The following is a 27,706-nucleotide window of genomic DNA, read 5'->3' as shown; positions in this document are numbered from 1 at the left end:
AAGTGCATAAATTATTGTGTCTTGTTCTTTCCAACCACTCATTTGACTTCTTGTCCCAACTGAGTCTGGCCATCGGCTCTGCACAGCAGTCTCCAGAGGCAAACCTCCATTCTATCCCATTAAAGGGACCTGATTCAGGCACCCCGCGGCAAGCCAAGCTCTGTGAGCTGACCACGACAGGCTGCCACTGCACACTCCATATTCACTTGATGCCTACAGATTTCTACTGATGATTGTGGTGTCATAACTGAGCCAGATCTCCCTGCGTCCTTCATCTCCGATTGATCTCCTCACATCTTCGTTCAGGCACGCGCCACGATGTCGAACCAAGTAACCTCGAATCCCACCTCCCAAACGGTCGCACAACTGCTTCCCAAGCTCCATGATGTGGATCCCGACTACCGGTTCATGTCGTTGAACGATCTGTTCACGGTCCTCAGCATTGGGAAGCCGGATTTTCTTCACAACGACTACAATACTGCTGCTCGGGCTGTGGATGGTATTCTCAAGACCTTGGATGATCAGAATGGTGAAGTCCAGAATCTGGCAATCAAATGGTATGAGAATATTGTTACGCTGTGATTCCGGCTAACATCCCTTAGTCTTGCCCCCCTTGTCACGAAGATCCCCAGCAGTATTCTGCCTCCCCTGCTTGAGAAGCTCTCGAACCTCAACACTGAAAATTCGGTCGACAGCTCTATTCCAGCGGTGGCCCTCAGAACGGTAGTAACTACATTGCCGAGGCCTGTCACTGGAGTTCCGCCATCAAAAGAGGTCGCCGAGGCATATAGTGCAATCAGCAGAGTCTTGATTCCCCGACTCCTGGGCCGTATCGTTGCCAACAAGCCAAAGGTCAAACTTCCTGCCGTACCGGCGGGGATGCTGGACATTGACTCAAATAAGGAGCTTGACCCGGAAGCTGTGGATGTCTTGATTGAGGTTGTGAGATGCTTTGGGCCTATGCTGCAGCAAAGCGAGGTCGAGGCGCTGCAAGGCCAGTTGATCACAATTCTAGAGACGGACCGAGCCAGTTCTGTCGTTAAAAAGAGATCTGTGGTTGCAGTATCGATCTTGGCTCTCTACCTCACCGATGATGGCCTCGGTCGCTTTGTGTCTCTGCTCATCGAAAGCCTACGGAACCCTCATCTTACTTTGGTGCAACGACGTCTGTACATTACAATTCTTGGCTCGATGGCACGATCAATCTCGGTCAGATTTGGCCCGTACTTAAAGACTCTCGCACCATTTGTTCTCTTTGCGCTGAGTAAGGAAGAGCTGGACGATCAACTTGAGAATTCAGCAGAGGATGGCGAGGCAGATCCTGAAACCGACGATGTCCGCGAAGCTGCTCTCGTTGCAGTTGATGGGTTTCTCTCTTCATGTGGTGGTGAAATGCGGCCCTACACTGAAGAGACCATTGCTGCTCTTCTCCGCTTCCTGAAGTACGACCCCAACTATAATGATGACGATGACGAGGAAATGGGTGGCACACAACCTGAAGAAGACGATATGGATGATTTTGGTGATGACGAGGACTTTGAAGCCGAAGCCGGGTTCGACGATGACGACGACGATGCGAGCTGGAAAGTCAGAAGATGCGCAGCCAAGGCACTCTATACTGTCATTTCGACTCGTGGAAGTGGCGATTTGCTCGATGACGGAACTCTTTATGCACAGGTTGCCCCTGTTCTTGTGCAGCGCTTCAACGAACGTGAGGAGAATGTACGCTTGGAGGTCATTGCAACCATGTCGTCCCTTATTCGCAAGACTGGAGAAGGAATTCACGTTCAGTTGTCTGCAGAAGACGCGTCTGACTACGTCAATCACGCTCCACAAAGCCGAAAGCGTCGGAGAGAGAGCAGCACAGCAACCTTTGACACCAAATTGTTGCTTTCGATGTCTGCTGGCCTCACGTCACCAACAGTTGAACCAGTTCCAGCTTCTGGCCCAAGAGCTGACTTAGCACGCTTGAGCCCAGCTATTATCAAGGCAACAACGAAGCTTTTGAAGGGCAATTCTATTCCAACGAAGCAGGCACTCATCAATCTCTTAGATGATATTGTATCCGTCCAACATGGCGGCCTTTCTGAATACTTCAGTCAGATTGTGGACCCAATTATCGAAGCAATCAAGGCCACGTCTGGCTCGGCAAGCTCTTCGACTGCCATCACCAGTGGTGCGGCATCGGCAACATCTAACACACTGCGGATCGCCGCACTTCATTTGATTGGAGATATTGCATCGACACATTCTTCAAGTGTGCTGCAGCCGTACCTCCCCAAAATTATCCCTGGTGTTGTTTTGGCAGTCAAGGACAAATTTTACAAAGTCTCCAGTGAAGCTATTGGGACTGTCGAACAGCTCGTGAAGGCTCTTACCCCACCAAGATCACGAACCGTCGGCCAACAAGACCACAAAGCCGATCTACAACAGCTTTACAACGTCATCGTAGGCCGAGTCTCTGCCAACGATGCCGACGTCGAGGTTCGACAGCGCGCAATCCAGGCCCTTGGTATCCTTCTGGCACGTACTGCAAGTCCAGAAGGCTCAAGTCTCCTCTCAGCTGCAGACCGTAACGCTGCCCTGGATATGTTGAGTGAGCGACTCAAGAATGAGACAACTCGACTTGCTGCCGTCCATGCTATTGATACTGTGGCGGCATTGACAACCACAAAGGAGTACCTTTCCCCAAAATGGATTCGAGAGGTCTCGCTTGAGCTTTCTGCGCAACTCCGCAAGGCCAACAGATCTTTACGAGGTGCAAGTCTCGCCGCATTGAAGAATTTGGTTGTCGCACCAGCTGCGAGGAGTGCTCTGGATGCTAAGACTATCGATGGCCTCGTCAGCGCACTTCTTCCCCTTCTCACCACTGTTGATCTCCATCTTCTTGGTCCCGCTCTGCTCGTGCTGTCAGTCTTGGTGGCGGATAATCCCAAGCATGTTGTCAATGATCAGTTGAACAAGGCCCTATGCGACCTCCTGACTGCAACTCTCGGTGGCGCAGTTCTGGAGGCAGTCTTGGCACTGGTTACTAATATCGGCCAGAATGGCGTAGGTCAAAATCTTATGGCTGGCTTGCTGAAGGAGGTTAGCATCAACGGAGATCCAGCAGTTGTTGGCAAAGTAATTGGTACTTTGCTTGTATATGGAGGACCATCGGTTGGTGTCAATGTTGACAACTTCCTGACTGAGGCCGTCAACCCGGAATCCGATGATCCTAGACGATGCTTGGCTCTTGCTGTTCTCGGTGAGGCTGGGCTTCGTATGGGCACGAAGTCTCCATTGAAGCCATCCACATTTACAGCTCAATTCAAGTCTAAGTCAGATAAAGTACCGCTTGCTGCTGCGGTTGCTTTGGGACGTGCCGGCGCTGGGAATATTCCGTTGTACTTGCCAGAGATCTTGTCAACAATGGGTAAGGGTGGCAGTGCACAATATCTCCTCTTGCATTCTATCAAGGAGATTCTTCAGCAAGCTAGCAACAATTCTGCGGACATCAGTAATTACACCAAACAAATTTGGGAGAGATTGCTCAGTGCTTCACAAGCCGAAGACAACAAGGCAGTTGGAGCAGAGTGTATTGGAAGACTTGCGATTATTGAGCCGATGACATACATTCCACAGCTCCAGGTAAGAGTTCTCATCCTCGTGCTGCATTCATTTGCTAAATATTTAGAACTACCTCAAGAACCCGACCCCTTCAGTTCGAGCTATGATCATCCAGGCTATTCGTTATACTCTCCCAGATAGCGATGAAGCATTCGACGCAGTTTTGAAGACCACGCTGATCGACATGCTGGGCCTCATGCTTCGGGACACGGAACTTGAAAATCGTCGTCTGGCACTCACCACTCTCAACTCTGCCTCACACAACAAGCCTGATTTGATTGTTCCAAACCTGGGTCTTCTCTTGCCTCTTGTCATGCAAGAGTCGGTTATCAAGCCAGAATTGATCCGTGAGGTCACAATGGGTCCATTCAAGCACAAGATTGACGACGGTCTCGAAGTCCGAAAGGTAAAACCTCCGCTCTGTGTTCTTTTCTTGAAACACACTGACTTTCAAACAGAGCGCATACGAGACCCTCTACTCCCTAATGGAGACTGCTTTCTCCCGCATTAACATCCTCGACTTCTACGACCGCATCATCGCCGGCCTGCAAGACGAGCACGACATCCGCGCGCTCTGCAACCTCATGCTCACCAAGCTCGTCGTCCTCGACCCAGACGAGACATCCCGCCGCCTTGACGCCATCGCCGACTACTTCCGCACCATCCTCTCCCTCAAGCTCAAGGATAATGCCGTCAAGCAGGAGGTCGAGAAGCAGGAGGAGGCTGTGAAGAGTGTGTTGCGTGTTACACTTCTGCTGCATGCGGCGATTCCCGGCGCGAGTAGTAGCATAGGTACCCAGGCTGGTGTGCACCAGACGTGGCGTACGTATTGGGAGTGGGTTGAGAAGGATTTCGAGGGCCAGTTGCGGAGCTTGAGGGAGGAGAGCAAGGATAGTGGGTATTGAACTCCTCCGTACATCTGATCTTTCTATTCAATTAGAAACCTTAGGGTCGGGTTGGGTTGGTGTGGAGAAAAGGAACGGATGGTGATGATGAATGACATGATGATGGATATGAAGGAATGAGAGAGGCAATAGTATGCAGTCGGTTGGAGTGGGAGGATATCTCGCGCATAGCTTGCGTTGCATAGTTTGCAGGCCTTCTTTCAGATACTCTGCTTCCTCTTTCCATAGACACAAAAAGACCTCCATTACCCCTATCTTTCCCACTCAGCCCATTGCTTACCGCTTCACTATTCTCCGAACTGACCCGCAACTTCGGAATTTTGCCTGCCTGCTTTGGCTTTTATTCGAGACTTCTCGTCTCATCCCATATCACACTCCACCTCTTGTAGCTGAATTCATTCTTAATCGTGCTACAGAATTTCTCGCGATCTGTGAAGGCCCGTTCGTCAATGCGAGCGGTTTGGGAATCGGGGCTAAGCGAGGGACCCGATTGCTTAATCGCCTACTTAAGCGAACTCCGGTTCATAAATCCGAGGTCGGATACGAGCGAATTTTGAAAATATTATAATATTTTTAAATTAATAAATTAATAAAATTCTATTAGTAGGATCTATTAAAAGTTATTTAGTTAGTAATTTTATTTAAGTAATTTTAGCTAAAACCTTTTATTAGGACTATATATAATTTTAATTATAAAACAGTTTTTTAAAATATATAATTATTAAATCTTTTTATCTTTAATAGAATTTAATCTAAGTAATATATATCTAAGTTTCTTATAAGTATTAATGTCCTTTATTTAATTAAAATTTAGCGTTTACCTTTTATTAGAAAGTTATATATTGTTTTAAAATTAGGCCTTTTTATTAGCGAATCGGGCCCCTCGCTTAGCCCCGATTCCCAAACCGCTCGCATTGACGAACGGGCCTTCACAGATCTGTAAGAACCATGGTCACGGCGCGTCACGCCTCGTCCACTTTTCGTCTGAACTTCGACGTGCCCTTGTTGCACATCTCGCGTTCTAAGGTCATTTCAGGGGCATTTCAAGGGCATTTCAAGGGCATTTCGATAGAGCGCTGCCTTGTATCATCCTTGCCCCACCCCCGCCTTTCTACGGTTCAACCTAGTATTCCTTTTCCCCGGTGTTGCTTCGACCTCACTCCACTTTTAGCACTCCTTTCCTTTCCTGCCCTTCGTTCCCTCTTCGATGAGCCTAGTAGCAAGAAGCTTGTGATCACCATGGTCCATGACGAGTTCAAGCAGGAAAGCGAACGTGAGATGGATATATGTATGTACTCATTTTCAAACAACTATAAACAGGAACAAGGAATCGAAGTGGGGTTGTGATCTGCCCGTACCGAACGCACGCCAAAGCACTGAACTTCAATTCCATCCATGCATATTTCATTTCAACGCCTCGTGTTTTGTCTTCCACTCCATAACGCCGTCAACGAGAGTCGTGAAGTCTTTCAAGGGTATTAGTGCTCTCCTCTCCTCTCATCTTTCTCCCGTCCCGTCCCCTTCCATACTGTTCTCCTGAGGCAGACCCACGTCTCGACTAGTAATCATAGCCCCCCGCAACTCCCGGCGCCGGGCCCTCAAGATCGACACCTTCAACCGTGTTCCTAATCCTAACCGTCTCATTGACCAGGTTGCCGAAGTACTTCCTCGCGACCTCGCTCTCCATTCTTACTTTCCTGGTTTCCTCTCGCTTGTTGCCTAATTGCTCGACACTGCGCTGGAGCCCGACACGTAGATTGTCGGCTGGGAAACGGAGAACTTTGCGTACGGACGAGGAGATGCGGTCGCTGTTGGAGTGCACGTAGTCGATTGCTGCAAGTTGGGTGGAGATTTTGGTTGTGAGGCGGTGAGGCAGGGAGTGTGGGATTTGGAGGAGGAGGTAGTAGGTTGCTGCGACCGCTAGTGACAATTATTGTTAGCTATGGTTTAAGGAATAGGGTGGGATGGGGGTGCTTACCAGTTACGATAACGCCAGGTATGATCAGCTTGCGGATGTTGTTATTGCCAACCACCTTCATAGCACCCAGCGCGCCATCAACCCATCCGAAGCCACCGACCACTCGGCCACCTACTGCTGTTGCAACAGTAAGAGCCATGCCTGTTCCGGCCAGCTTCTCTTGGCGCTGCATGATAGTAGACCAATCGAAGAAATCCCAGAGCTCGGTCTCGACTTCGATTTGCCGCGCCAGAACGTCGCGCTTTCGTCTGAACATGACATTGGGCCGGAAACTGAGGTCGGTGTATTCGTCTCCCAAGTGCAGGAGGCCAAGTTGCTTGATGGAGGACACGCCTTCAACGGTCTTGCGGCGGGCATGCTCTTCACATGCTGTGACCGAGGCGGAGATTTGGGAGAGTATGGCTTCTTTGATATCTTCTGCATACTGGAAGGCATTGAGAAGACCGGGATAGGGGACGCCAAGGTCCTCGTCTGCTGCTTGGGCTATTGAGTGGTTGAGGGTTGAGCGGGTGTGATCGTAGATGTCCTTGCAAGTGGTCTCGATGGTTCGGTCGATGTCATCGCTGACTTCTGCTCTAGCTTTCTGGGACGCCTCTATCAGAGGCTCCAGGTCGTTCAGCTCTTTCGTGACTCGGTCGAGCTCTGATTGAGCGACATCTTGGTTCACCGTGGCCAGAGTGTTGACATCGCCCAGTACATTGAGCAGGTATGTCTTTGCTGGTGCAAGTTTCGAACGAGCACGTTTTTCTAGTACAAACCGCCGTAATGACTGCTCGAGATTTTCGAAGTCTCGGATTTTCTCTTTCTCCTTTCCCTTTCCCTTTGGATCCGAATCGTCATCAGGTCCATCCCCGCCACCTCCACTTGAGCTCCCACTTCCACGTCCACCATTTCCGCCAGGTGGTGATGGGCCTGTTGGAATGGCGTTACTTGATACGAAGTGAACCAACTCTGATGATTCCTTGAATGTCCGTGGGCTGAGGCCTTGTACTTGCTCCAAGATCATTTTCTGACATCTTTCCTTGTCTCTGATGTTGTCGTATCCATTGACCACGATGAAAATATAAGCCTTCTCTGCTGCGGCTGCCCAAATAAACTCCCTTGCAGTCAGAGTGAAGTGATTTGCAGCTGAGACCACAAATACGACCACATCAATCTCCTCCTGTCGAGCAAACACAGCAGTGGTTTTCGTTGTATCTGAATTCAAACCGGGTGCATCGATAATCGAGATATCCACAACTCCATTATTTAGCAAAGACTCGTCGATAGACCGTACATCCTTTACGTAGACTTTGCATTGAGTGTATTTCTCGTTGGTTGTGACCAGCTTCTCCAGATCCGCCAGGGTGAAAACATCGTACGTGCTCTCGTCGTGTCGGTTGTATATAACATCCTTATGAATCGCGTGAACCTCCTCGACACCTCCATTCTCTCTAGCATCTAACACCTCGCAGAAAATACTTGTACATGGTTGTTGGTCCTCTGGTAAGATCTTTCTCCGTAGCAGAGCGTTGCAGAATGTCGACTTTCCGGCATTCAAGTCTCCAGTGACCAACACCTTACTCGAGGTATCCTCTATTCGTTCCCGGAGAGACAGCAGATGTTTGATGCTGCTGCTTATTTTCCCATCCAGTAACGAAGCTATCGAACCCTTCTCCAGCGAATGTACTAACTCTGTCTGATGTAATGCACCCAGCTTCAAATCCAATTTTAATATCGAGAATTCCTGTGCAATCTGAGGCGTCATCAATCGTGGTTCTTCCTTCGGTTTCTGCTCTGCTGCCTTGCTCGATTCGGTCTCGGTCTGATGCTCCCCAATCGAAGTTTGTGCTCGCCGCATCAGTCCAGGACGAGGTTCACTTTCTGACGACAATGTCGGATGCGTAGTATTCGTATGTATGATCCCCGGTCTTGAAGATTGTGCCGCCTCCGCTCGTTGAACTGAGGGATATGTTGCTGGCCATGTCGCGTTCATCTCCTGTAACCCCTTCAATGTCTCCACAACCCGGTTAATCGACCTTCCTAGAGCCACTCTATGCTGATTGTACCATAATTGATGTATGGCGTTGGCCTGAACCCTTCTGTCGTTGTCCGCTGCCTCTCCAGAACCCCTGGGCATTGGCGAATGTGATGGCGTAGGTCTATCTTCAGTCAGGGCTGGATTCCACACCGGAACACCGTTCAGAGCATCGCCAGCCACGCTCCCTCCATACCCAGAGTCGTTGTCGAGCAGGGCTTGCAGTCGAGCGGCGCTTTCTGAAGTTGATCCGGATCCGACAGTGACATATTGAGGACGACCGGATGCTGGACGCCTGCTCGAGCTTGCTTCTCCGTCACCCGCTGCCTTCCCTTTTCCGTGATATTCCTGGCTCATGGTGATGGATTTCGTTAAACCATTCGCGTGTGGTACATTCAAATTTTCTTGAAATGGTCTGTTATGATGCATTCAAGATTGAGGCGAATAAATTCCGCTTTGTCTGCAATCTTAGCGCAAAATCCACTTCACGTGCGTGCATATCAACTCCTTTTCATTGCCGAAAAACTACTGGTACAACCACCACTTCGGAATATCGTGAAACTGTACGTTGTGTACTTTTGAACTCTCTGTGAATGCTTCCTCCAGCCCAAAATTCTCCTCATTCTTCTAGTTTTGACATGTACGTTGACGAATCGTGTTTTCTGACTCCTCACGTCATCCCTGCTTCTCAGCAACTTAGTCGAATCAAAACCTCTTAACATTAGCATTATTTATTTGCCTTCACGTGTTTTCAACTTAGCAATCAAGCTTGCTGAATGCTTTCATTATTTACAATATGTGACTCAAGATGAATTGTCTTGCTGAACTTGAAGCCGGGAAGGCCTGGAGCTCTCACGATTGAGTGGGTCGTTCATGAAATAAAATTGATATTTCAACGTGCGCCATTGGAAATATTTTATTTGAACAGCTTGACAACGCTCTATTCCAATTATATCCGAGACTTCCAGATTCCTTTAATGTGGAGTGGTCCAAAGAGATAACCAGGCCGGAAAATCCCTCGGCCCGCTCGCTGTTCCTTGGCCAAGCCAGAGATGACGAAGCTGCAAGGCATCAAGCTCAATATCTGCCAGACCTCAACCCCACCAAACCCAAATTTCCACAACACCACCCCCACCACGCCTTCACCATGAATGCACGTCTCCCTCCCCCCAATGCATCTCTTAACTAACGCCCTCACCAGATCGTCGAATGGGCTTTCGGCAAACGCATGACCGCCGCCGAGCGGCTGCGCAAACACCAACGCTCCCTCGAAAAGACGCAGCGCGAGCTGGACCGCGAGCGTGTGAAGCTTGAAAACCAGGAGAAGAAGCTGATTGCGGAGATCAAGAAGAGCGCGAAGAATGGACAGATGGGGGCGTGCAAGATCCAGGCCAAGGATTTGGTGAGGACGAGACGGTACATTGAGAAGTTTTATAGTATGCGGACGCAGTTGCAGGCGATTAGTTTGAGGATACAGGTGAGTTGATTCTTTGGTAGGGCGAGGGAGGGAGGGAAGGAAGGGGAACTTGGCTAATGTATTGTGGAGTAGACAGTCAGGACGAACGAGCAGATGATGCAGGCTATGAAGGGCGCGACTGGTGTTCTGGGGAGCATGAACCGCAGCATGAATTTGCCGGCGCTGCAGCGGATAGCGATGGAGTTTGAGAAGGAGAACGATATCATGGATCAGAGGCAAGAGATGATGGATGATGCCATTGACGATGTTACTGGGTTGGAGGACGAGGCTGAAGGAGAGGAGGTTGTGGAGCAGGTGCTGGAGGAGATTGGAATTGATTTGAAGAATGCTGTAAGTTGGCAGATACTTTGTCCTTTGGTCAGAGAAAATACTTATTGTGGTGATAGATGGGCGAAACTCCTCAAGGTCTTCAGAGCCAAACTGTTACGGAAGGCAGGGTTGCGCAGGCTATAGGCGGAGGTGGGGCGGGTGCAGATCCTGGAGACAATGATCTTCAAGCTAGACTGGACAGCTTGAGGCGATAGGGTTTAGTAGATTTGAGCTATGGCGTTTTCCTCGACAGCGAGAGTTGGAGTTATGGATACAGTTCTGATTTCTGTTGCTCAGCGTTGATATCTCCGGACTGACGGCGGAACACGACCGCCGCGTTGGCAGCAAGCCTTCCAATATGCCCTGTCCCAAAACCAATGATACGAGGCTACATCTGCCTCACGGTGGTTAAACATTGGCTTCCACGGAACCCATAATGCATTTGAATCTCTCTGGTAGAAGTACTCCGCTGTTTAATGCTGCCATGTGAATCATGCCTCTCCACTGCTCCCGGAGAGCCGGCTCCTCCACCGCCGATGCACGCCCTCACCCACGCCCACACCCAGTCCCACGCCCCTTGAGCCAAGTGTGGGGAAGCCAGACCCCACTAACTTTGAGAGTGTTTCTTTGTAGAGCGCGCAGCTGGCTGCACAGCCTGGATCGCTTGATCACTGGATTGTCAGCGTCGAGGCCGGATCTTTCTGCTGACTGACCTACCTCTCTCCTTTACCCCCCCTCCAAGTTTGCCCCTACCACGGAGTTCGGACGGTTTCTTTGCTCGCACGCGGCCATTGTCTCCGGGGTTAACAATTACTCAGACCAAGTCGACCCCTCGTTGTTTGAGGACCAAAGGACAAGGACAAGGACAAGGACAAGCAGGAGACCACCCCTGCAAACACCTCTCAACTTGCGATAATCCCTTGGAACGAGCGCAAGAACGCTTTCTGACACTTCCGCCATCATTGCTGCGAACTCTAAGACATATTTTGGACCCCAGATCTGCACCAGCCGCCCGACAAGTGCAACGTGACCGTGGAACTGCCAGACTGGTACCGCCACTGACCAAAACGGCTTGCCGGCACTGTAGGGAGCCTTAACACAGACAGAAGTGCCCGCCTACATCCTGAACTGCATTTCCAGAGCTTTGGCAGGATTTATTCGCCTTCAAAAGACCTCCACCGGATCAATCGTACGTTTCAGTGGTTGCTGTCTCCGTGAATCGTGGCACGAGGCTTCCTCTGTACCCCACATCGAGGCACCGTCGTCATTGCAATCTAAAACAGGCCGCAGACTACGATACGCAACGACACAGCTTTGCTCTTGCTTCTTAAGGACGAACAGATTCGCGAATCTTACTTTCTCGAACTCCTAATTGCTCCGGGCGCGTATCACCACCGACCGCCAACACGACCTCGCAAAGCGCCGTCCATCCCTGGCACCAGCAGTTCTTCAGCCCCTTCTCAAGCCCACCCTCTCGACCTCTCCGAGTCTCCTCACGAGACACACAGGGCGAATCCAGCAAAGTGGCAGGAAGTAAAAGGAGGAGCTTTTCCTCCCAGGGAGGTTTGCTGAACAGGATGTTTGGCAGCTCTGGGTCGCCGCCAAAGGATGGTGGTCCGGAACCCGTTGCGCAAGACGCCGTAGATTCGAATTCGACAGAGACTCCCACCGCATCGAAACCTGCTGAGGAGGGCGGAAGCGGAGAGAAGCGCAGCGGAAATGGAAGCCCTCCTGGCAGAGCGACCAACGACAATGGAAATTCCGGCGAGAAGAAGCGGAGGAGTAGTGGTGTTGGTGCAAAGGCAAGCTCGCTGCTTGCGAACGCGAAGAACTCTCTACACTTCAGCCAGAGCCCGAATTCATCAGGATTCATGCGCAGTCAGGAGCAGAACACGCAGACACCGTTGCAGAAGCTTGGTAAGCAGGATCCGGCGTTGAGTGTCCCCCAAGGTCAACACAACAACTCGGCCGGCGAATCACTGCCAGGACCGCGGTCTACGTTTACTGTGGGTGTTTGGGAGGACAAGAACAAGAAATGCCGTCGGACTATGGAAGATACACATGCTTTCCTGTACAACTTCTTACATACCCCCGCCCCCGCATTGGGATCCGAGACGCCGAGCACGAAATCGAAGTCGACCGAGGAGCTCACGCCGGATGAGTCTACTCCTAGTCTTGCACCTACTGCTTCGTCCTCCGAGATGATGGAAACAGACAATGGATATTTCGCTATCTTCGATGGTCACGCCGGTACATTTGCTGCAGACTGGTGTGGTAAGAAGCTTCATATCATCTTAGAAGAAACGATACGAAAGAACCCGAATACCCCTATTCCCGAACTCCTCGATCAGACCTTCACTACCGTCGATGCACAGTTAGAAAAGCTGCCCCTCAAGAATTCCGGTTGTACGGCCGTCACAGCAGTCCTACGCTGGGAAGACAGGATACCTAACGCCCAATCTGCAACTGGATCGACCGCAATTGCACCAGCTACAGCTGCGGCAGTAAAAGCTGCAGATGAAGCTGCGAAAGCCGAGGAGAAGTCTGGAGACAGTGGCGTAGACATGAGCAAGACGCCCTCGCAGCAAAATCCAGCTGCAAGTGCTACCTCTCTTGCAACAACGACAAGTGAAGCAACACATGCCAGACTCAGGACAACTGCATCACGCCAACGCGTTCTCTACACTGCAAACGTTGGAGATGCCCGCATCGTGCTATGTAGAAACGGCAAGGCATTAAGGTTATCCTACGACCACAAAGGTAGTGACGAGAATGAAGGCAAGCGTGTTGCGAATGCCGGAGGCCTGATCCTGAACAACCGCGTCAATGGCGTCTTAGCCGTGACCCGTGCGTTAGGAGATGCATATATGAAAGACCTAGTGACCGGCCACCCATACACCACAGAAACAGTCATCCAACCTGATCTTGATGAGTTTATCATTCTTGCTTGCGATGGGGTAAGCTATTCCATGTATATAGAAAAGGACTTTGCTAATAGAGGCAGTTATGGGACGTCTGCTCCGACCAAGAAGCCGTCGACCTCATCCGACACCAACAAGACCCCATCGCCGCTGCTAAATCACTCGTCGACCACGCCCTCGCTCGCTTCAGCACTGACAACCTCTCCTGCATGATCGTGCGCTTCAACAAATCCGCGCTCCAAACCGCAACCAAGGAGCCCTCCTCCGCTATTGGCGTCGAAGGCGATCCGACCTGCGTGCCCGGCAAGATCTCAGAGGTCGACAAGATCGTCGGCGATGCAAAGCGGAAGGTTGCTGAGGATGGGGTTCATGCAGTGGGCGTGTCAGGGAGTAATAGCGGAAAGGGCCACGATCCGAAGCTGGTGCTGGCGGAGGAGAGGGAGAGGGTTAGTATGGAGAAGGTGGTTGAGGAGGAGCCGGGTCTTGTTGAAGGCGAGGAGGCCAACGAGATTGATCTGAAGGGCGCAGAGGCCGCGAGTCCGGAGACGAGGATGAAGCTGCAGTTGCCGGAGGGGCCGGCGAAATAACCCCAAAACTTCTTCCCTTCTCCCTTCACCCTTCGTTAGGCGTAGAATTTCGAGGATGGCTGATTGGGGATATTATGCATGAGTACAGTACGGTCTGCTTGGGTCGAGGCGTGTTTTGATTATGAAAGAGAAGAGAGTTCAGAATGCATGCACGTTTCAGTCGGGTTTGCTTTCTGGGTGCGTTAAGAAAGAGCGTTGCTGGTTTTTCGGAGAAATGGGGGAAGAGAGATCAGCGTGGGGGACATACATACAGGCACTAGGTTTTGTATTTATTCACAACTGAAATGGAACGTGCGTGCATTTGCGAGAGTTTGTTTGGTTTGTTGGTGTGATATCGACAAAGCATATCTCCAACTACATGTCGATTTGGGGAACAGTGATGATGGAGTGTCGCAAGTGCTTGGAGACTCTAGACTGATTCTGCTTGTTCGCATCCGCGGATTCTGCTTGGTGGAGTATCGTAATAAGGGAATACGAAGCGATGCAATTGATTCGAGTCACCTCTGTCCTGAGAAAACTACGCAATGTCTAACTCCACTAGGTCTGGGCCTGTCACTCCTCCTTGGCCTTCAGCTCAATCAATTCTATGAACTTGACACTGTCTCCTAATCTCCGCATCTCCTCATCCGAGAGCTCCGCAAGCACCTTCAGCAAGTCACGACGACCATCGCTGGAACTCTTCACACGGAAGAACACATAGTTCCAGATGTAGCCGGCAGCGAACATAACATTGTTATGCAAGCCTTTATGATGAGGTCGACGGGTGAGCAAGTGTCCGTTGCGGATCTAAGGGCAGCGCAACTCTGTGGAGTCTCTTCTGGGTTGGTGGTAGCGAGGTTCGCCCCAGGCGCTAGCTACGCCTTGGGACATAGTGAGCAGGACATGCGGACGTTAATTGGATGTTGAGAAGGAATGCCATGGTGTGAGCACTCTTGGACGTTGAATATAGGCCGCACGAGGAAATGTGGAGGAAGTGGGAGGAACAAGTCCTCTCCGTGGTATTGTTTTTCGATATTTGCTGAGAGGGGCCTGGTTCTGAATTTGATCCGTCCAGGTAGGTAGCACGTGGCAGCCCGGAAGTTCAAATACCTTGGCTGGGAACGAAGTGCAGTGCCGTCTTACGACTTGCTCAGAGCGGGATAGCTCTTTTCGGCGATGTATGTAATTTTTGCTGGCTGTGCTGTTGATTAGGTAGGTAAGAAGTTAGGCGGATCTTCTGCCAAGAAGACAGACCAGAGCGATACTCTTTTGATGATTTGAGAGCTATTACTTGCCAGGTTTCCGTTCAGATCCACAGGCGCTATTGTGGTAACTTAGGTCGAGTGATTTTCTTATTTAAAGAGAAGAGCGGAAATATTGCAAAGGTGCGGAAGGGGCGTTTTATATCCTGCTGAGGCAGTCCGCATTTCCAGGGGAAAGCTTGGCTTACCCCCTTTTTAAGCGAGGCCCGGACGAGAGTCACAACCCTACATATATGCAGCCGGTCGACGCTCCAAGCGCTAGCTCATATGAAAATATTTCATTCTTGGATGCTTCTTTATTGTGTTTGGTATTGATGTTAAAAGGGCTGAAGAGTGCTCTGAGGGGCTAGACATGTTGGGGCGTTAAAGGTCTTGCGACGGATCAGAAGGGAAGTGATACAGTGCCGAATTGTTCAGTTTCTTAGCAAATATACCTTCCTTTACTCCTTTTTCACTAATACATATTCTGTCAATCCTCCATAACTAGTATCTAGTTGTACTAGAACTTTGGGAGCTTACGAACGGTGGCTGAAATGGCACGAAGTGCCTTGGGGGTTCTTAGCCATCATGTTGGCCACTATGTTAGCTGTTCTTACGACTGTTCACTTTATGGCTTGGCTGAGCCAATGGGAACAGAGGAGGCTACTGAGGAAGTTCCTAAATGCTTCACACGAGAGGGACGAGATTTTGAAAGTGACATATGCTCACATGTAGATTAAAACTGAGGGTAGGAAGGTAAAAGCGGGGGTGGAAGGGGATTTGCTAGGAGTGGAGTTTGAGAGAATAGAGAAGGGGGATGGATGCACTTAATGGTTTTCCGTTGATTCACTGTACCCCAATTTGCATGTACATTTCGGATCTCTTTGTGGTCGTACTTAAATCTAGGACCGTTCTCCTTGGCCAAGCTAGAACAAGTCAAGCCTTCCCGTTTTCGGCCTCCTGTCTTCTGACGTAGTGCCCCAATGTGTCATGACTCTTGTTTTCCCCTTCTCACGAGATCACTTTTTCGTTACCTCGACACGTATGGCTTGTTCCCCCACCGGAATGTTTGCTCTTCCCAATTCTATCTCTCACGTGAGTAGCGCCACCTTTGCTCAGGCTCGGCTCAGGCCTGCTCACCCCTATTACGCGAACGCGGCGCAGCCAAGAATAACCTCATTTGAAATCATCAACTTTTAACGAGAGGCCCAAAAAGGTCCCTCCTCTAGCCAGGGATCTGCAACCCTCCTTGTCCTGGTCAGAGGAGGTTGACGGACGGACGAGGTAGGAAATCTGATCGGTTAGCAGCCCTCGTAACTTTGGCAGGGCCCGTCATTCCATCCGCTGGTAGGCCCGCTCAGCCAATTAAATAATCAGCAAATGCTAAAGCTCATGCTAAGTATTCCTCATATCCAGAAGGCGGGATTCAGCATTCATTATAACTCCGATATCGAGCAAAGGACAATCTCCTACACGTCCTTCCACTCTCAAATTCGAAGCTCTCATCATGTTCAATACCACCTCTTTCTCCATCAAACTTCAAGAGACTCTTCTCATAGCCTCTAATTTCCACGATGGCTCCCAAAATCTCTATCACAGGTAGCTCAGGCTATATCGGCAGCCAAGTCTTCCACGACATCACAGAAAAGCAGCCTGAATACCAAATCCGCGGTCTCGTCCGCACCGAAGAGCAACGCCAAAGATCGCAGCAAGATACCCCTCTATTCAAATAGTTCTCGGAGACTTAGACTCAGCAGATGTCCTGAAGCAGAAGCTGCCCAGGCTGACGTTGTTCTCCGTATGTCTCCCTTTCTTTCCCAGGATTTCCTGAATGTTGGCTAACGCAAGTTCTCTGGAACTGGCAGACGTAGACCACAACGCCTCCACATCTCTCTCCTCTCCTCTCTCCAGAAGACAGGGACATTCATCCAGCTGTCCGGCGCAGCATCCATTGCCTCTACTGCCAACGGACTCGGGCAGCTTGACCCGAAAATCTGGTCCGACGTCGCTGATCTGAAAGAAACTACAACTTTCGACCACGGCCACATGCACGCTGCGACCGGCCAGCTCGTCCTCTCTAAGGGCTTGAAGCACGGAATCAGAACTGTAGTAGTTATCCCACTAGCTGTTTATGGCATAGGGCAAGGCGAGATTAGGAAGACGAGCATGGTTCTCCCTTGGTATATTGATGCTGTTAAGAAACGCGGGAAGGGGTTTATATTGGGGGAGGGGAAGAATATTGCGAGTATTATTCATGTAAAGGATCTTGCTACGGCTTTTATTTTGCTTGTTGAGGAGGCGTTAAAGAATGGGGGAGGGAGTGCGGACTGGCGAGAGAAGGGGTGATATTATGTTGAGGGTGGGGAGTATGTTCTTGCTGAGATGGCGGAGCGTATCGTAAAGGAGATGGGCAAGAGGGGAGTGATTGAGAATATGGGGGGAAAGAGGTGGATGTAATCGAGATTGAAGAGACGAAGGGGCTTCATCCTTATGCAGAGTTACTTTGGGGAATTAATATGCGGGTTAATGGGGAGAGAATTCGGGGGTTGGGGTGGAAGGCGAGGGAAGAGAGTGTGTTTGAGAGTATTTCAGAGTTACTTGCCGAGTAAAGAGCGGGTCGAGATAAGCTTAGAAAACAAGTATATACGTACGGTTTGAAATCACATGCCTTTCTCTTCCACACCAAATCAAGCTCCTCGAAACGTTGAGCCTTCCGCAATCATCAAGACGCCCACCGTGACATCCTCGAGTTCTCGTACGACTGCTCGAAAAAATCTCGGTCCCCATTTGGGCAACCGATGAAGGGATAGGCCTCTTTCGAGCTATTTCCTTTCACTATTCTTCCTTTTCAGGGATCCTCGACTTGCAATTTCAAATGTAGATTCTTCTCCAAACATAGGAGACCTTATTGGACTTGCTAGCCATGCATAAAAAATCATCTCAGCCCGTCATCACGGAAAACAAATAGTTGTACAGCTTGCCAGAGCTGCACAACCAGGCCATGCCTCGATTGTGTACGGGCAGCCTCGCGATGTCTCACCAGTTGAACACGACAACGAAAAAGACTGGGACCTTGATGATGCACAGCATGAGGTGGTTGACGAACCAGCTGAGCTAATCAATTAAACAAGTTAAATAAGCTTAATATCCTGAAGTTCGGCTCCCAAAAGCGCTCTCATAATATCCTCCTCAAACAACTTCCCCACTCCTACGCGCCGGTACTGGTCAACACCCGCGGATTCAACAAAGAGGACATTGTAGACTTCATGGCTAAGGCTCAAGCGCCCAAAACTTAAACCTCCTGGTACTCCTTTTTCAGTAGAGACATGGAGTGCATGAACCAGCGTGCCAGCGGGAGTATTCAAATCACCCGAGAAGTCAGATTGCTCAAACGAACCCCAGCCACCTATGATTTCTGGTGACCGTATGGAACATATAGCTTTCCATGGTCTCGATTCAAAATTAAGTCCTATCGCTGCTTCAAGAGCAGCAGGATCCATGTCCTCAACTCGTGATGATGCAGCCCAAGTTACTACATCGCTGTTGTCAATTTTGACTCCTGTTGCCCATGCCGCCATTCTAACATCCTCCTTCGTTTGAAAAGTTCCCCTTACGAGCACTTCTTGGGATCTTGCTCTGATGTGGAGTGAAGTGAACGTATTGTCCACATTATATCGGTCCACATCTGGAGGTGTGTCTGCCACTTCAGGTTGTAGTAGATGCGCTGATGAGGACGAAGGTTCCTCCACAGCTTCAAGAGGGTAAACGACACCATCTGCAGAGATGAGGCTAACAACCGTGAATGCATTTCGAGTTTTGCGACTTCTTTGTGGCCATTTCACCTCATGTAGCAGAGATGCCCACGACCATGACGGTAGCCCTTGTACTCTCACACACTCTCGAGACGCGGATTTCTGCTGCCAGAGTAGTCCGTAATGAATATCTCGAAGCCACAATCCTGAAACGTACTCGAGAAGCTTTGGCTCCCTTAACTGGCGGTCATTTGAAATGAACATCTCTCGGACGTCACCTGCAATACCATAGAGAGCGATGATACGGTCTTTATCAGCCACTGTGAAATCCAGGCGTGAGTAGACTTCAATGAGTTGGTACCAAATTCGCTCTATAGACAACGTGGGAAATGAAAAAGCTGTCTTGGTACCGAAGCTCTTGTTTAGATTAAGAGGGAATTGGCGAAACCCGATCGCCTCTTTAGACTCACTCCTTGGTCCCCTCGTCTGACATTCAAAAAATATCTGTGATGGCGTAAAGTAGACAATCCTTCGGCTTAGAATCCATTCCTGGAAGACCCAGCCTCGTTTAAGAAGTTCGCTATTCCAGACTCCGGATACGTACTGATCATCGATGTGGCTTTCGCGTTTGTAAATGTAAAAATGACCTCTTTGGAGCCCGCTAATGTCTCGATATGGCAATCGGGCCAAGGATGTAAAGGATTTCTGTGGCCGAGATGATAGGAAGCCATACTGTGGCGAAGAAGCTGTGACTGCTATAGTTAGGATAGAATGCTGATAATATTGTCCCATTTTCATGGCTTCCTTTTTCCAGTCCCTCCCCTTATCGCCATCTTGGATGATACATATCGAGTCGATCCACAGAAATTGGATTCCGAGCCTTTGTGTAATTAATATTGCGTGTTGAAAAGTTTTCGAAAGTGTAGCTAGTTCCAATGTACTATTTCTCTCTTCAAGATTACTCATCGTTGTTTTGCACTTCTCTGTTGCTTCATTCCAGCGGTGGCTGAGTGTTATATAGGTACCTCGACTTCCATCAGTCTCACGGAGAACCGGATTTTGTGCTAGAACATCAATGCATCGAGTCGGGAGCGGTGCGTCTCTCGCATCAAGCCGCACCGTGCCAGAATTAGTCTGAGTACAAGCTGCATGTGTGGAACATTCATCGAGCCATTCCAAAATTGATGACATGTGCAAGTCCGAAGTCGGGTCTTCACCCAGGTACCGCCCGATCACGTCCAGGCTCTGGGCTGCGGGACTACCTACAATATTTGTTAGGTGGATATCGAATTGTTCGTATTTTTTGATTTACCTTGGTCTGCCGCGACGGCAAACTCATGCTTTTTCCCCCCGTCTTCAATATCAAGAGCACGCGGTCTAGGCAATGCACGTCTGACAAGCCCAACAAGAAGCCTATTATATCGAAGTCCCATCCCAAGTATTGGCACATTCTCGGAATCCCTAATAAGCGCTATACGTACCCAGCAGTCGGCTGGTTCCCATGGAAGACAAGCTATGTCATCCTTCAGATTTGTGAGCAACAAGACACAGAAATCACATCCTTCTCCTGCCCCGTTCTCTACTGCTTCCAGTCTGTATGCGCGAATACCATCTGGATCAGTGGTAAAACTGTAGATAGCAAAGTGCTGGCATGACGAACAGAGTGGCATATTGCAGGACGAGAAGAAGTCGGCTTAGCACTACAGTAAATTAAATGTTTAGCGCTGCGCTAATGGCTGTCAGTCTAATCGTGCCCGGCGACGGTCTGATTGAATACAAAGGGTTCATGATATGCAGAAACGGATGGGTTGACAGATTACTAATAATAGAAGGGCTCACCAGCCAAACGCCCAAACCACTCAACCGCCCACCCTCATCCCACCAAAATTTTATCGATTTTTCAAAGTTGTCAGAAAATTCTAAAAACTTCACAAAATATGAAGAATGATCTAATTATCACGAGTATCATTTCATTTTTTCAAAGTTGTGGCGTTAAAGTCTCCAAAAATAAAGTTGAGCGGTTGAGTGGTGGGTGGTGAACTTTTCTACTGTAGTGCTTACATCAGGCTTGACGATAACTCATATTGCACAGGGGTCAGGCTGCATGCACAGCCATGTTCTAAGCCCCACACACTTTTCATCTTCAGCCTGCCAAGGGACATTGGGTCTTTACCGTTCATCAACGAACTACTCGAGCGACAACATGTTTGCAAAGGATCAATTATTCTCGACAGAACGATGGATATTACTGTTTATGTTAGACTTGGGCGTTCGATATACGCTTCTAGTCATTTACCTCGTGCTATCCGATAACAGTTTCTCTAAGGAACTAGAGCCGGTGGATCTCACTCTCACCACTTTGGAAATGTTGGGTATGTTCACTTCGGTTGTCCTGATAAATGATACATTTATCTTAGTCTTGGTTATGAAAATTGTTGCGGTTCTCGAAGTTCTCAAGTTCTTGATATGCGTCGCCCTTGCTGTACACCTCGCGCTTTCGTTCAATTCTCTCGCAAAACTCTGCCTTGCGATATTTCTTCTTAGTGTGTATTCGGTTTCTGGGGGGTTTAAATGTTGGTACGGCTACCACATTATCTCTCCTCCAAGGGAGCCGATCCTTTCAAATCCGCGGGGGAACGATACGACAATTCATATGGACTCGTACAATGAAAACCAAGGCCCACTTTCAGTGGCGTATCAATGCCAGAAAGAACAGAGACAAGAGTGGAACTATCACCGGGTGTCAGAGGATCAGGTATCTTGCTCAGAAGAGGATCAATTGTTCGAACAGGTCAGTCCCCAATACGCCCAATCCACCGTCATCGAGGTTTCCATATAAGTAACCATTTTCTAGGCCTCCGCGTCCTCACATTGTCAACCTTTCCATCCGAGGGTCTCATCTCGCTTTGCTGAGAATGCTACGCTGACGGCATTATCCTCTTTGCAATCTGAGTCATCACAGGAAAGGAGACGTTCCATCGTGGAGCCAGTGAGTCGAAAACTTGAAGCTCAGGATCACAATACTGCTCCCTCCGCTCGACTACCATTTCAAACCTACCCTCATTTCCATCCCCGAACAAGATACCTCCAGAGCACTCTTCTAGACGTTACTGTTCGGTCAGCTATTATCCTTACGACTTTGGAACTAGTACTGGCTATACATTTCATCTTCATTGCTCTTGATGTTGGTTTGAGCCTTAATAGGTAATAAAGAGCCTCTAGCCTTGTGATTATGTCATCTCTGTCACGTCACTAACGTGCTTAAGGGACATTCTATTCCCGGCTCTTGCCTCTATAGGACTTTTCGTTACGCTTAAGTTGACTTTGATCCAAATAAGAGCTGTGTTCTTAGTAGCGCCATCTTCACTATTCGCAATTATTCTCCGATTTTTTTCCGTCCTCGAATGTGAGAACTGTATCGATGCGAGAACGATGTCACTGATTCATATCTTGTCCATATCCCTACAGTTTCTCAATCTCTGTGCTCACTTAGCGGTTCCTATTGCCATGGTTTCTCAATATATTGAACTAAGGTGCCGAAAATGTACATGCTGTGGACTGTCTGAATGTCTTCGAAATGAGGTTGCTTTGGGATCATTGGAATATCTGCCTTATTCTGAGTGGAAGCATAAGAAGCTCTCGGCTCCTAATAATTTGCGACTAGAGTAGATAGATAGTGTGAATATTATCTTCCAAGTTCTCAAATACCCCAGAACATAGCACGACAAATATATGGAGATCTTACTCCGCCTCTATGATAGATCGTACACAGACGAATACTAGTCATCTTTCCCTAAGACACCTCGCAGAAGATTCCAAGTTCTAAGGCTGGTAGCATTAAAAGTTAAAATGACCCAGAGCAATCCTTGTCAGAGCCAAAATCGGGACCCCCCTCTCCTCCTTAAGAGATAAGATAAGGAAGGTATAACCGGGTCTCAAGGGAGTCAAAACGGGCCCTTACGGATACTAAAATAGCTCTTTAATGCACACTCAGGCTTATTTAGCGCGTGCTCAGGCGGTGCTCAGGAATGCTCACCCTCGGCTTAAGCTTGCTCACCCATAGCTCAGGCTAAAGCAGCAGCAGCTCAGGTCCAGAGACGGAAATGGAAAATGTCATGTGAACATTCCCGTGTGGTATGACCTGTACCGAGAACCTGCGATACATCTACATTATTAGTATAGCCCACATACCCCTCTTTCCCCAGACCCATTCCCTCCTTCGCGTCAGTCCCCTCCCTGTTTTGCATGTGTTTTCAAAGTAACAAATGACATCAGCTGCTCACCATGGTATACACAACGTTCAGTGCCAAAACTCCCGTAGAGCTCTGGAGCAAGCTCACCACCTGCACCTCGGCGGCAAGGTCAGGAAACGAGCGGCCGCCGACAACGATTATGAATGCGAAGCCTATGAGGAGTACCTTGTGAGGGTAAAGGAAGTCCCTTGGCGTTTGTTAGCCATTATCTTCGCTGGATCGATAATAACTGCCTCGATCCTTCGATTTGTTATTTGGGTCAGCCGGTGGGTGTTGAGACAATATGTGAAGCATCTTATGGAAGCCGACCCTGAGGAGGGAGAGGCCATTGTGAGGGGGGTTTGTAAGTCGATTGGGATTGAGGTTGATGATAAGAAAGTAGAAGTGGTTGATGAGGTTGACTGGCTAGGAGAAGGCATTGAGAAGACGGAAAAAGGGGATGTGGTTCGACACTGCTCTGAGTTAGGCCTTTACTTCCAAGAACCAAACATCTTTTAAGAGAAAAAATTGAGATAGGAATGAAGATCCGTCGTTTCCGATCAGTGCCCATTGTCCCGGCTGCCTCACATGACCATCGCTTGGTGGCCGGAGCCGATTTCGCTGGTAAAGTGATTCACTCTTATATACTAAAATAAGGTTTTTTCGCTCAATCAACTTCGGACTTTGGTCTATAAGTTGACTCCGCAACGAGGATAAACTTGCTGAAATACCTCCACTAAGGTGGTTGAAGCGGGTGGTTAACCCACTCAAAAAGCGTACAAGCTTTCACCAGAGCTAGATCAGAAGTAAAGAGCCTTAGTAGTAGGGGTGTCACCACTCGAACCACTCCTGCGAAAAGAGAAAACTATACTTATAAAGTTGATGGCAGCGGTTTCACGGAAAAAACAGTTCGGCTGTTTCGCTCAGCGACCACCCTTCGGGCTGGTCGCCAGAGTTTTGTCAAATTTTTTTGATCACTTCCCACTCCACTCCTCGCTAAGTGGTTGGGCTAGGAGGCAATTATTTTGCGAATCAACCAATTATTTCGATTTTAGAACTTGAACTAGCATTTCCGGAGATTCTTCCATCAGTCCCCGTACAGAGTGTATTCAAGCGGCTTTGAAGATATAAATTGGAGATTGCAAAAAAAAAAATTTGACCAAACTTAAGCGAGCGAGAACGAGCATCAGGAACCATTGAAACAAGTGCTGGACAATATGCTTCAACATATCAAATCACATTTCAAGAAGACAATTTCTAACCAAGTAGAGTATAGCAAATCGAGGCGGGAGAAAATAACAGTAGACCTTCGAGCTGGATCAATTTCTAGGTCAAGGAGAAGAGCTGGGAACAATCGCACGTCACAGTCTACGTAATGATGATTTCCGGAACGTCCACTGCATAGACAGCAAGTTGAAGGACGCTTTCATGAGAACACCGCTTCATGCTTTGAATCGTGGTCTTCTCTCGGCTTGTTTGTCGTTAAAGAAGTGGGCCACTCTACGCGAGCTCGACGCCATTCGCGCCAAATCTGCCGACGCGTCTCGCCAAAGATAAAACCATCTTCGAAGTCAACAACACCTCCAACCTTCAACTCACATTCCATCCACAACGCCTCCAAAAATGCCACGCAGACAAGAGATTGACCTCGAGGACGAAGAACCGCCGACCGTTGAGCCGTACAAGATTCTCGGAATCGAGAAGTCAGCGACTGCAGATGAGGTGAAGTCAGCGTATCGCAAGGCTGCGCTGAAGCACCATCCAGGTATGCGCTACATTCTCCTTCTTTTGGGGTAATTGGACATCGAGTTGGCCAAAGATCTTCAAATCAATAATCATTTACCGCAATCTGCTATTCAAGACCGCTAACAATCCACCAGACAAAGCAACCCCCGAAACCAAAGACGAAGCCACCCTCAAATTCCAAGAAATCGCCTTCGCCTACGCGGTCCTCTCCGATCCCGTCCGCCGAAAGCGATACGACAAGACCGGTTCAACCGCCGAATCAATCGACTTCGAAGACTTCAGCTGGAGCGAGTTCTACTCCGAGCAATTCCGAGATGTCATAACCACCGAGTCCATCGAGACCTTCTCGCAGGCTTACAAAGGCTCGGATGAGGAGAAAGATGATCTGCTCAATGCGTATGAGAAGTTCAAGGGTAGTTGGGAAAAGATTTACGCTACAGTTATGTTGAGTGATTGCTTGGAGGATGAGGATAGGTTTAGGGGGATTATTGATGCGGCGATTGAGAAGGGGGATGTTAAGTCGCATAAGAGGTACACGGAGGAGACGGCGGAGAAGAGGGAGAGGAGGATGAAGAAGGCGAGGAGGGAGGCGAAGGAGGCGGAGGAGCATGCGAAGACTACGAAGGAGAGGATGAATGGAAAGAAGGCGGATGCCGGGATGGGTGATTTGGCTGCGTTGATTCAAAAGAGGCAGGCGGATAGAGGTGGCTTTTTGGATCACTTGGAGGCGAAATACAAGGCTCAGGAGAAGTCGTCGAAGAAGGGGAAGAAAGGCAAGAAGAGAGGTTCTGATGAGGATGAGGATGAGGATGATGAAGGAGGAATGCCATCGGAAGAGGCATTCCAGGCTGCTGCTGCAAGACTCAAGAACGGTACCGCTGAGAGTGGTCGGAAGACAAAGAGGACAAAGCATTGAACTTTGGACTCTCCTTTTATTCATGCATGGCAGGGCGTTGGGGCGGGATGGATATCACGGTTGGCTTCGAGCAGCACATAGGTTGATGACTGGGAAAGAAACTGTTGAATCAACAAAATCAAGATGCTCCATTTTGCTAGCACCACCGAAGCCCCAACATTGAACGCTTTCTCAAAGCAAGAAGCTTTTCGTCCAAAATCTGTGACACGTGAAAATCACCTCGTGACCTCGCATCATTTTCGCCCCCAAATTCGACGCGTCTCCCAGCCAATATTAATATCAACATCAACATCACCTCCCAACAACCATCCACTTCACAACCACCTCCTGCCCCCGCACAACTCTCATGAGAACCACAACCATGCCATGACATCCGCGCCTCAGAATCTAACCATCTACCCCGATTACTGCCACGCCCTCTCGCCCACGATCGGAAAATGGGTCCCGCTGCGCGCGACGGATATCCATGGGTTGCAGAAGGTGGGGATGTTTTGTGATCGTGAGCTCCCCATTGCGCTTCCCCCGACCTTTTCATCATTCTGGTTTCGATTTTGGGGTTTAATTGGAGTAGATGCTAATTGCACATCTGGGGAACAGAAAAACCATTATTCCACTACAAAAACCATCCGATAAAATGGGTGCGCGTTACAGGCGTCATTGTCGCCGTAGACGAGTATCCGGGCAGGAACGTGTATACGGTCGATGATAGCAGTGGGATGTGCGTTGAGTGTGTTTGTGTTTGTGTTGCTCCTGTGCCTGCGCCGAAGATGGAGACGATTGGGGTGCCCACGCATTTGGATCAGATTGCATCTATCAACCAAATTGCAACCTCAATTTCGGAGTCAAAGAAGCAGAAAGGGAAGGCAGAGGGAGAGAGAAAGGGGAATGGAGGAGATAAGACAGCGCCATCGGTCCAGGAACCCATTGTCCCCTGGGACATAATGGATGTCGGTACGGTTATCAAGGTTAAAGGCAGAATTGGCGATTTCTGGAAGCAGAGACAGGTGGAGGTTGTTAAGGTCGAGGTGTTGAGGAGTATGGATCAAGAGGTGAAGTGTTGGAATGAGGTTATGGATTTTAGGAAGGATGTGCTGGGGAAGCACTGGGTGGTTAGTAGGGGGGAGGAGGAGAAGTGTAGGAGGGAGAGGGAGAGGGAGCTGAAAGGGAAGGGGAAGAGGGCTAGGGATAAAGGGAAGGATAGAGAGGAGAAGAGGGATGAGGAGAGGGATGAGGTTAGGAGGAAGAGGAAGGAGATTGAGAGGAGGGAGGAGGAGGGTAAGAGGAGGAAGGAGAGGAATGAGGCGATGAATGCGCAGAATAAAGTTAATTATCCTTCGTTGGCTGCGAGGAGGGCGGCGGCTGGGAAGTACGATGCGTTGGGGATCTGACCTCTCGTTATACGACTCCACGATTCTCCGACACTCGAGGTGGACATAAGAAAGCAAATCGAGCGAACACAGCATCCTCCAGCAGAGCACTCTCTTACTGCCAAGTCAAATGCGAAATCCCTCGATTGACAAGTCGACATTCCCGGGAAATCTAACAATCTGGAAGCCTCTGTCTTCGAGATTTTGCATTTACGGTATCTCATGTTACATTGCAAAGGACATTGGCCAGACTAGGAATTGTACAATGGATTCAGACATCGGGTCCAACTCCAGCAGTCAACAAAGCTTGCATTGCTTGACCATCCTAAGCTTTTTCGACTACGTTCAAGGAGCTCGATATCCAACCTTCCAAGCCAGCATTTGATTCGGAGAGCTTAGACTTCAATCATCCCTCGGCAATATCAAATCTTTTTATCCCAACTTGCCGATAATCGTCGCACTTCACAAATTCTATTGTCTTGGCATTGAGAACGTTTAGGAGTTCGTCCAGTTAAGCTCCCGAATCCACAACACTAATGCGCTACCGCGCGCCAAGGGTGGCAGTGCAAGGGGCCAAGCTGCATTGGCGCGGGTGGTACGTCAGCGACGTCTGCCAGCAAGGACCTACAGTAGTTTTGAAGGCATCCAGCAGCTCCCATTGAAACTGCTT

At 49.2% G+C, this 27,706-nt stretch overlaps 10 protein-coding genes across 10 annotated transcripts; 8 read left to right on the top strand and 2 right to left on the bottom strand.

Annotated features, from left to right (window-relative positions):
* Positions 1–10: 10 nt before the first annotated feature.
* Positions 11–4,766, top strand: K444DRAFT_563565 (TIP120-domain-containing protein). Its single transcript, XM_024877028.1, has 4 exons — positions 11–557; positions 603–3,630; positions 3,677–4,015; positions 4,068–4,766. The coding sequence occupies exons 1-4, from the start codon at positions 319–321 to the stop codon at positions 4,512–4,514; spliced, it is 4,053 nt and encodes a 1,350-aa protein (XP_024736211.1). The 5' UTR covers positions 11–318; the 3' UTR covers positions 4,515–4,766.
* Positions 4,767–6,072: 1,306 nt separating this feature from the next.
* K444DRAFT_530559 (uncharacterized protein) lies at positions 6,073–8,866 on the bottom strand (the record flags this gene model as incomplete). Its single annotated transcript, XM_024874912.1, has 2 exons — positions 6,073–6,434; positions 6,493–8,866. 2 exons carry the CDS (start codon positions 8,864–8,866, stop codon positions 6,073–6,075), a joined length of 2,736 nt encoding a protein of 911 aa, XP_024736210.1.
* Positions 8,867–8,919: 53 nt separating this feature from the next.
* On the top strand, positions 8,920–10,510 carry K444DRAFT_643925 (Snf7-domain-containing protein; the record flags this gene model as incomplete). Its single annotated transcript, XM_024884904.1, has 4 exons — positions 8,920–9,072; positions 9,711–9,986; positions 10,059–10,316; positions 10,373–10,510. 4 exons carry the CDS (start codon positions 8,920–8,922, stop codon positions 10,508–10,510), a joined length of 825 nt encoding a protein of 274 aa, XP_024736209.1.
* Positions 10,511–11,872: 1,362 nt separating this feature from the next.
* On the top strand, positions 11,873–13,803 carry K444DRAFT_531272 (protein serine/threonine phosphatase 2C; the record flags this gene model as incomplete). The annotated part of the gene is made up of 2 exons (XM_024874967.1): positions 11,873–13,252; positions 13,300–13,803. The coding sequence occupies 2 exons, from the start codon at positions 11,873–11,875 to the stop codon at positions 13,801–13,803; spliced, it is 1,884 nt and encodes a 627-aa protein (XP_024736208.1).
* Positions 13,804–16,597: 2,794 nt separating this feature from the next.
* On the top strand, positions 16,598–17,678 carry K444DRAFT_664406 (uncharacterized protein; the record flags this gene model as incomplete). Its single annotated transcript, XM_024886957.1, has 2 exons — positions 16,598–16,699; positions 16,872–17,678. The coding sequence occupies 2 exons, from the start codon at positions 16,598–16,600 to the stop codon at positions 17,367–17,369; spliced, it is 600 nt and encodes a 199-aa protein (XP_024736207.1). The 3' UTR covers positions 17,370–17,678.
* Positions 17,679–18,108: 430 nt separating this feature from the next.
* Positions 18,109–20,562, bottom strand: K444DRAFT_563551 (HET-domain-containing protein). The gene is made up of 2 exons (XM_024877027.1): positions 20,088–20,562; positions 18,109–20,037 (listed from the first exon to the last, which is right to left on the bottom strand). Exons 1-2 carry the CDS (start codon positions 20,443–20,445, stop codon positions 18,155–18,157), a joined length of 2,241 nt encoding a protein of 746 aa, XP_024736206.1. The 5' UTR covers positions 20,446–20,562; the 3' UTR covers positions 18,109–18,154.
* Positions 20,563–20,984: 422 nt separating this feature from the next.
* Positions 20,985–22,486, top strand: K444DRAFT_614085 (uncharacterized protein; the record flags this gene model as incomplete). The annotated part of the gene is made up of 3 exons (XM_024880474.1): positions 20,985–21,566; positions 21,630–21,979; positions 22,042–22,486. Coding segments are annotated over exons 1-3 (1,285 nt in total), but the record flags the coding sequence as incomplete, so codon positions are not given.
* Positions 22,487–23,040: 554 nt separating this feature from the next.
* On the top strand, positions 23,041–23,802 carry K444DRAFT_725408 (uncharacterized protein; the record flags this gene model as incomplete). The annotated part of the gene is made up of 1 exon (XM_024888646.1): positions 23,041–23,802. The coding sequence occupies one exon, from the start codon at positions 23,041–23,043 to the stop codon at positions 23,524–23,526; it is 486 nt and encodes a 161-aa protein (XP_024736204.1). The 3' UTR covers positions 23,527–23,802.
* A 780-nt stretch (positions 23,803–24,582) lies between these two features.
* On the top strand, positions 24,583–25,873 carry K444DRAFT_591518 (DnaJ-domain-containing protein). The gene is made up of 2 exons (XM_024878195.1): positions 24,583–24,772; positions 24,888–25,873. Exons 1-2 carry the CDS (start codon positions 24,631–24,633, stop codon positions 25,667–25,669), a joined length of 924 nt encoding a protein of 307 aa, XP_024736203.1. The 5' UTR covers positions 24,583–24,630; the 3' UTR covers positions 25,670–25,873.
* Positions 25,874–26,035: 162 nt separating this feature from the next.
* On the top strand, positions 26,036–27,057 carry K444DRAFT_643921 (uncharacterized protein; the record flags this gene model as incomplete). Its single annotated transcript, XM_024884903.1, has 2 exons — positions 26,036–26,168; positions 26,267–27,057. 2 exons carry the CDS (start codon positions 26,036–26,038, stop codon positions 27,055–27,057), a joined length of 924 nt encoding a protein of 307 aa, XP_024736202.1.
* Between the last annotated feature and the right edge of the window lie 649 nt (positions 27,058–27,706).

This window comes from Hyaloscypha bicolor (genome assembly GCF_002865645.1).
Source record: "Hyaloscypha bicolor E unplaced genomic scaffold K444scaffold_87, whole genome shotgun sequence".
NCBI classification, from domain to species: Eukaryota; Fungi; Ascomycota; class Leotiomycetes; order Helotiales; family Hyaloscyphaceae; genus Hyaloscypha; species Hyaloscypha bicolor.
This window is presented reverse-complemented; position numbering and strand designations above follow the sequence as displayed.

Bases quoted from the DNA above. Each gene is read 5' to 3' on its own strand.
- K444DRAFT_563565 (XM_024877028.1), top strand. From the start codon at position 319: ATGTCGAACCAAGTAACCTCGAATCCCACCTCCCAAACGGTCGCACAA. The intron at 558-602 runs GTATGAGAATAT...AACATCCCTTAG, and splicing joins CAGAATCTGGCAATCAAATG to TCTTGCCCCCCTTGTCACGA. The intron at 4,016-4,067 runs GTAAAACCTCCG...ACTTTCAAACAG, and splicing joins ACGGTCTCGAAGTCCGAAAG to AGCGCATACGAGACCCTCTA.
- K444DRAFT_563551 (XM_024877027.1), bottom strand. From the start codon at position 20,445: ATGCCACTCTGTTCGTCATGCCAGCACTTTGCTATCTACAGTTTTACC. The intron at 20,038-20,087 runs GTAAATCAAAAA...CAAATATTGTAG, and splicing joins TGCCGTCGCGGCAGACCAAG to GTAGTCCCGCAGCCCAGAGC.
- K444DRAFT_591518 (XM_024878195.1), top strand. From the start codon at position 24,631: ATGCCACGCAGACAAGAGATTGACCTCGAGGACGAAGAACCGCCGACC. The intron at 24,773-24,887 runs GTATGCGCTACA...ACAATCCACCAG, and splicing joins TGCGCTGAAGCACCATCCAG to ACAAAGCAACCCCCGAAACC.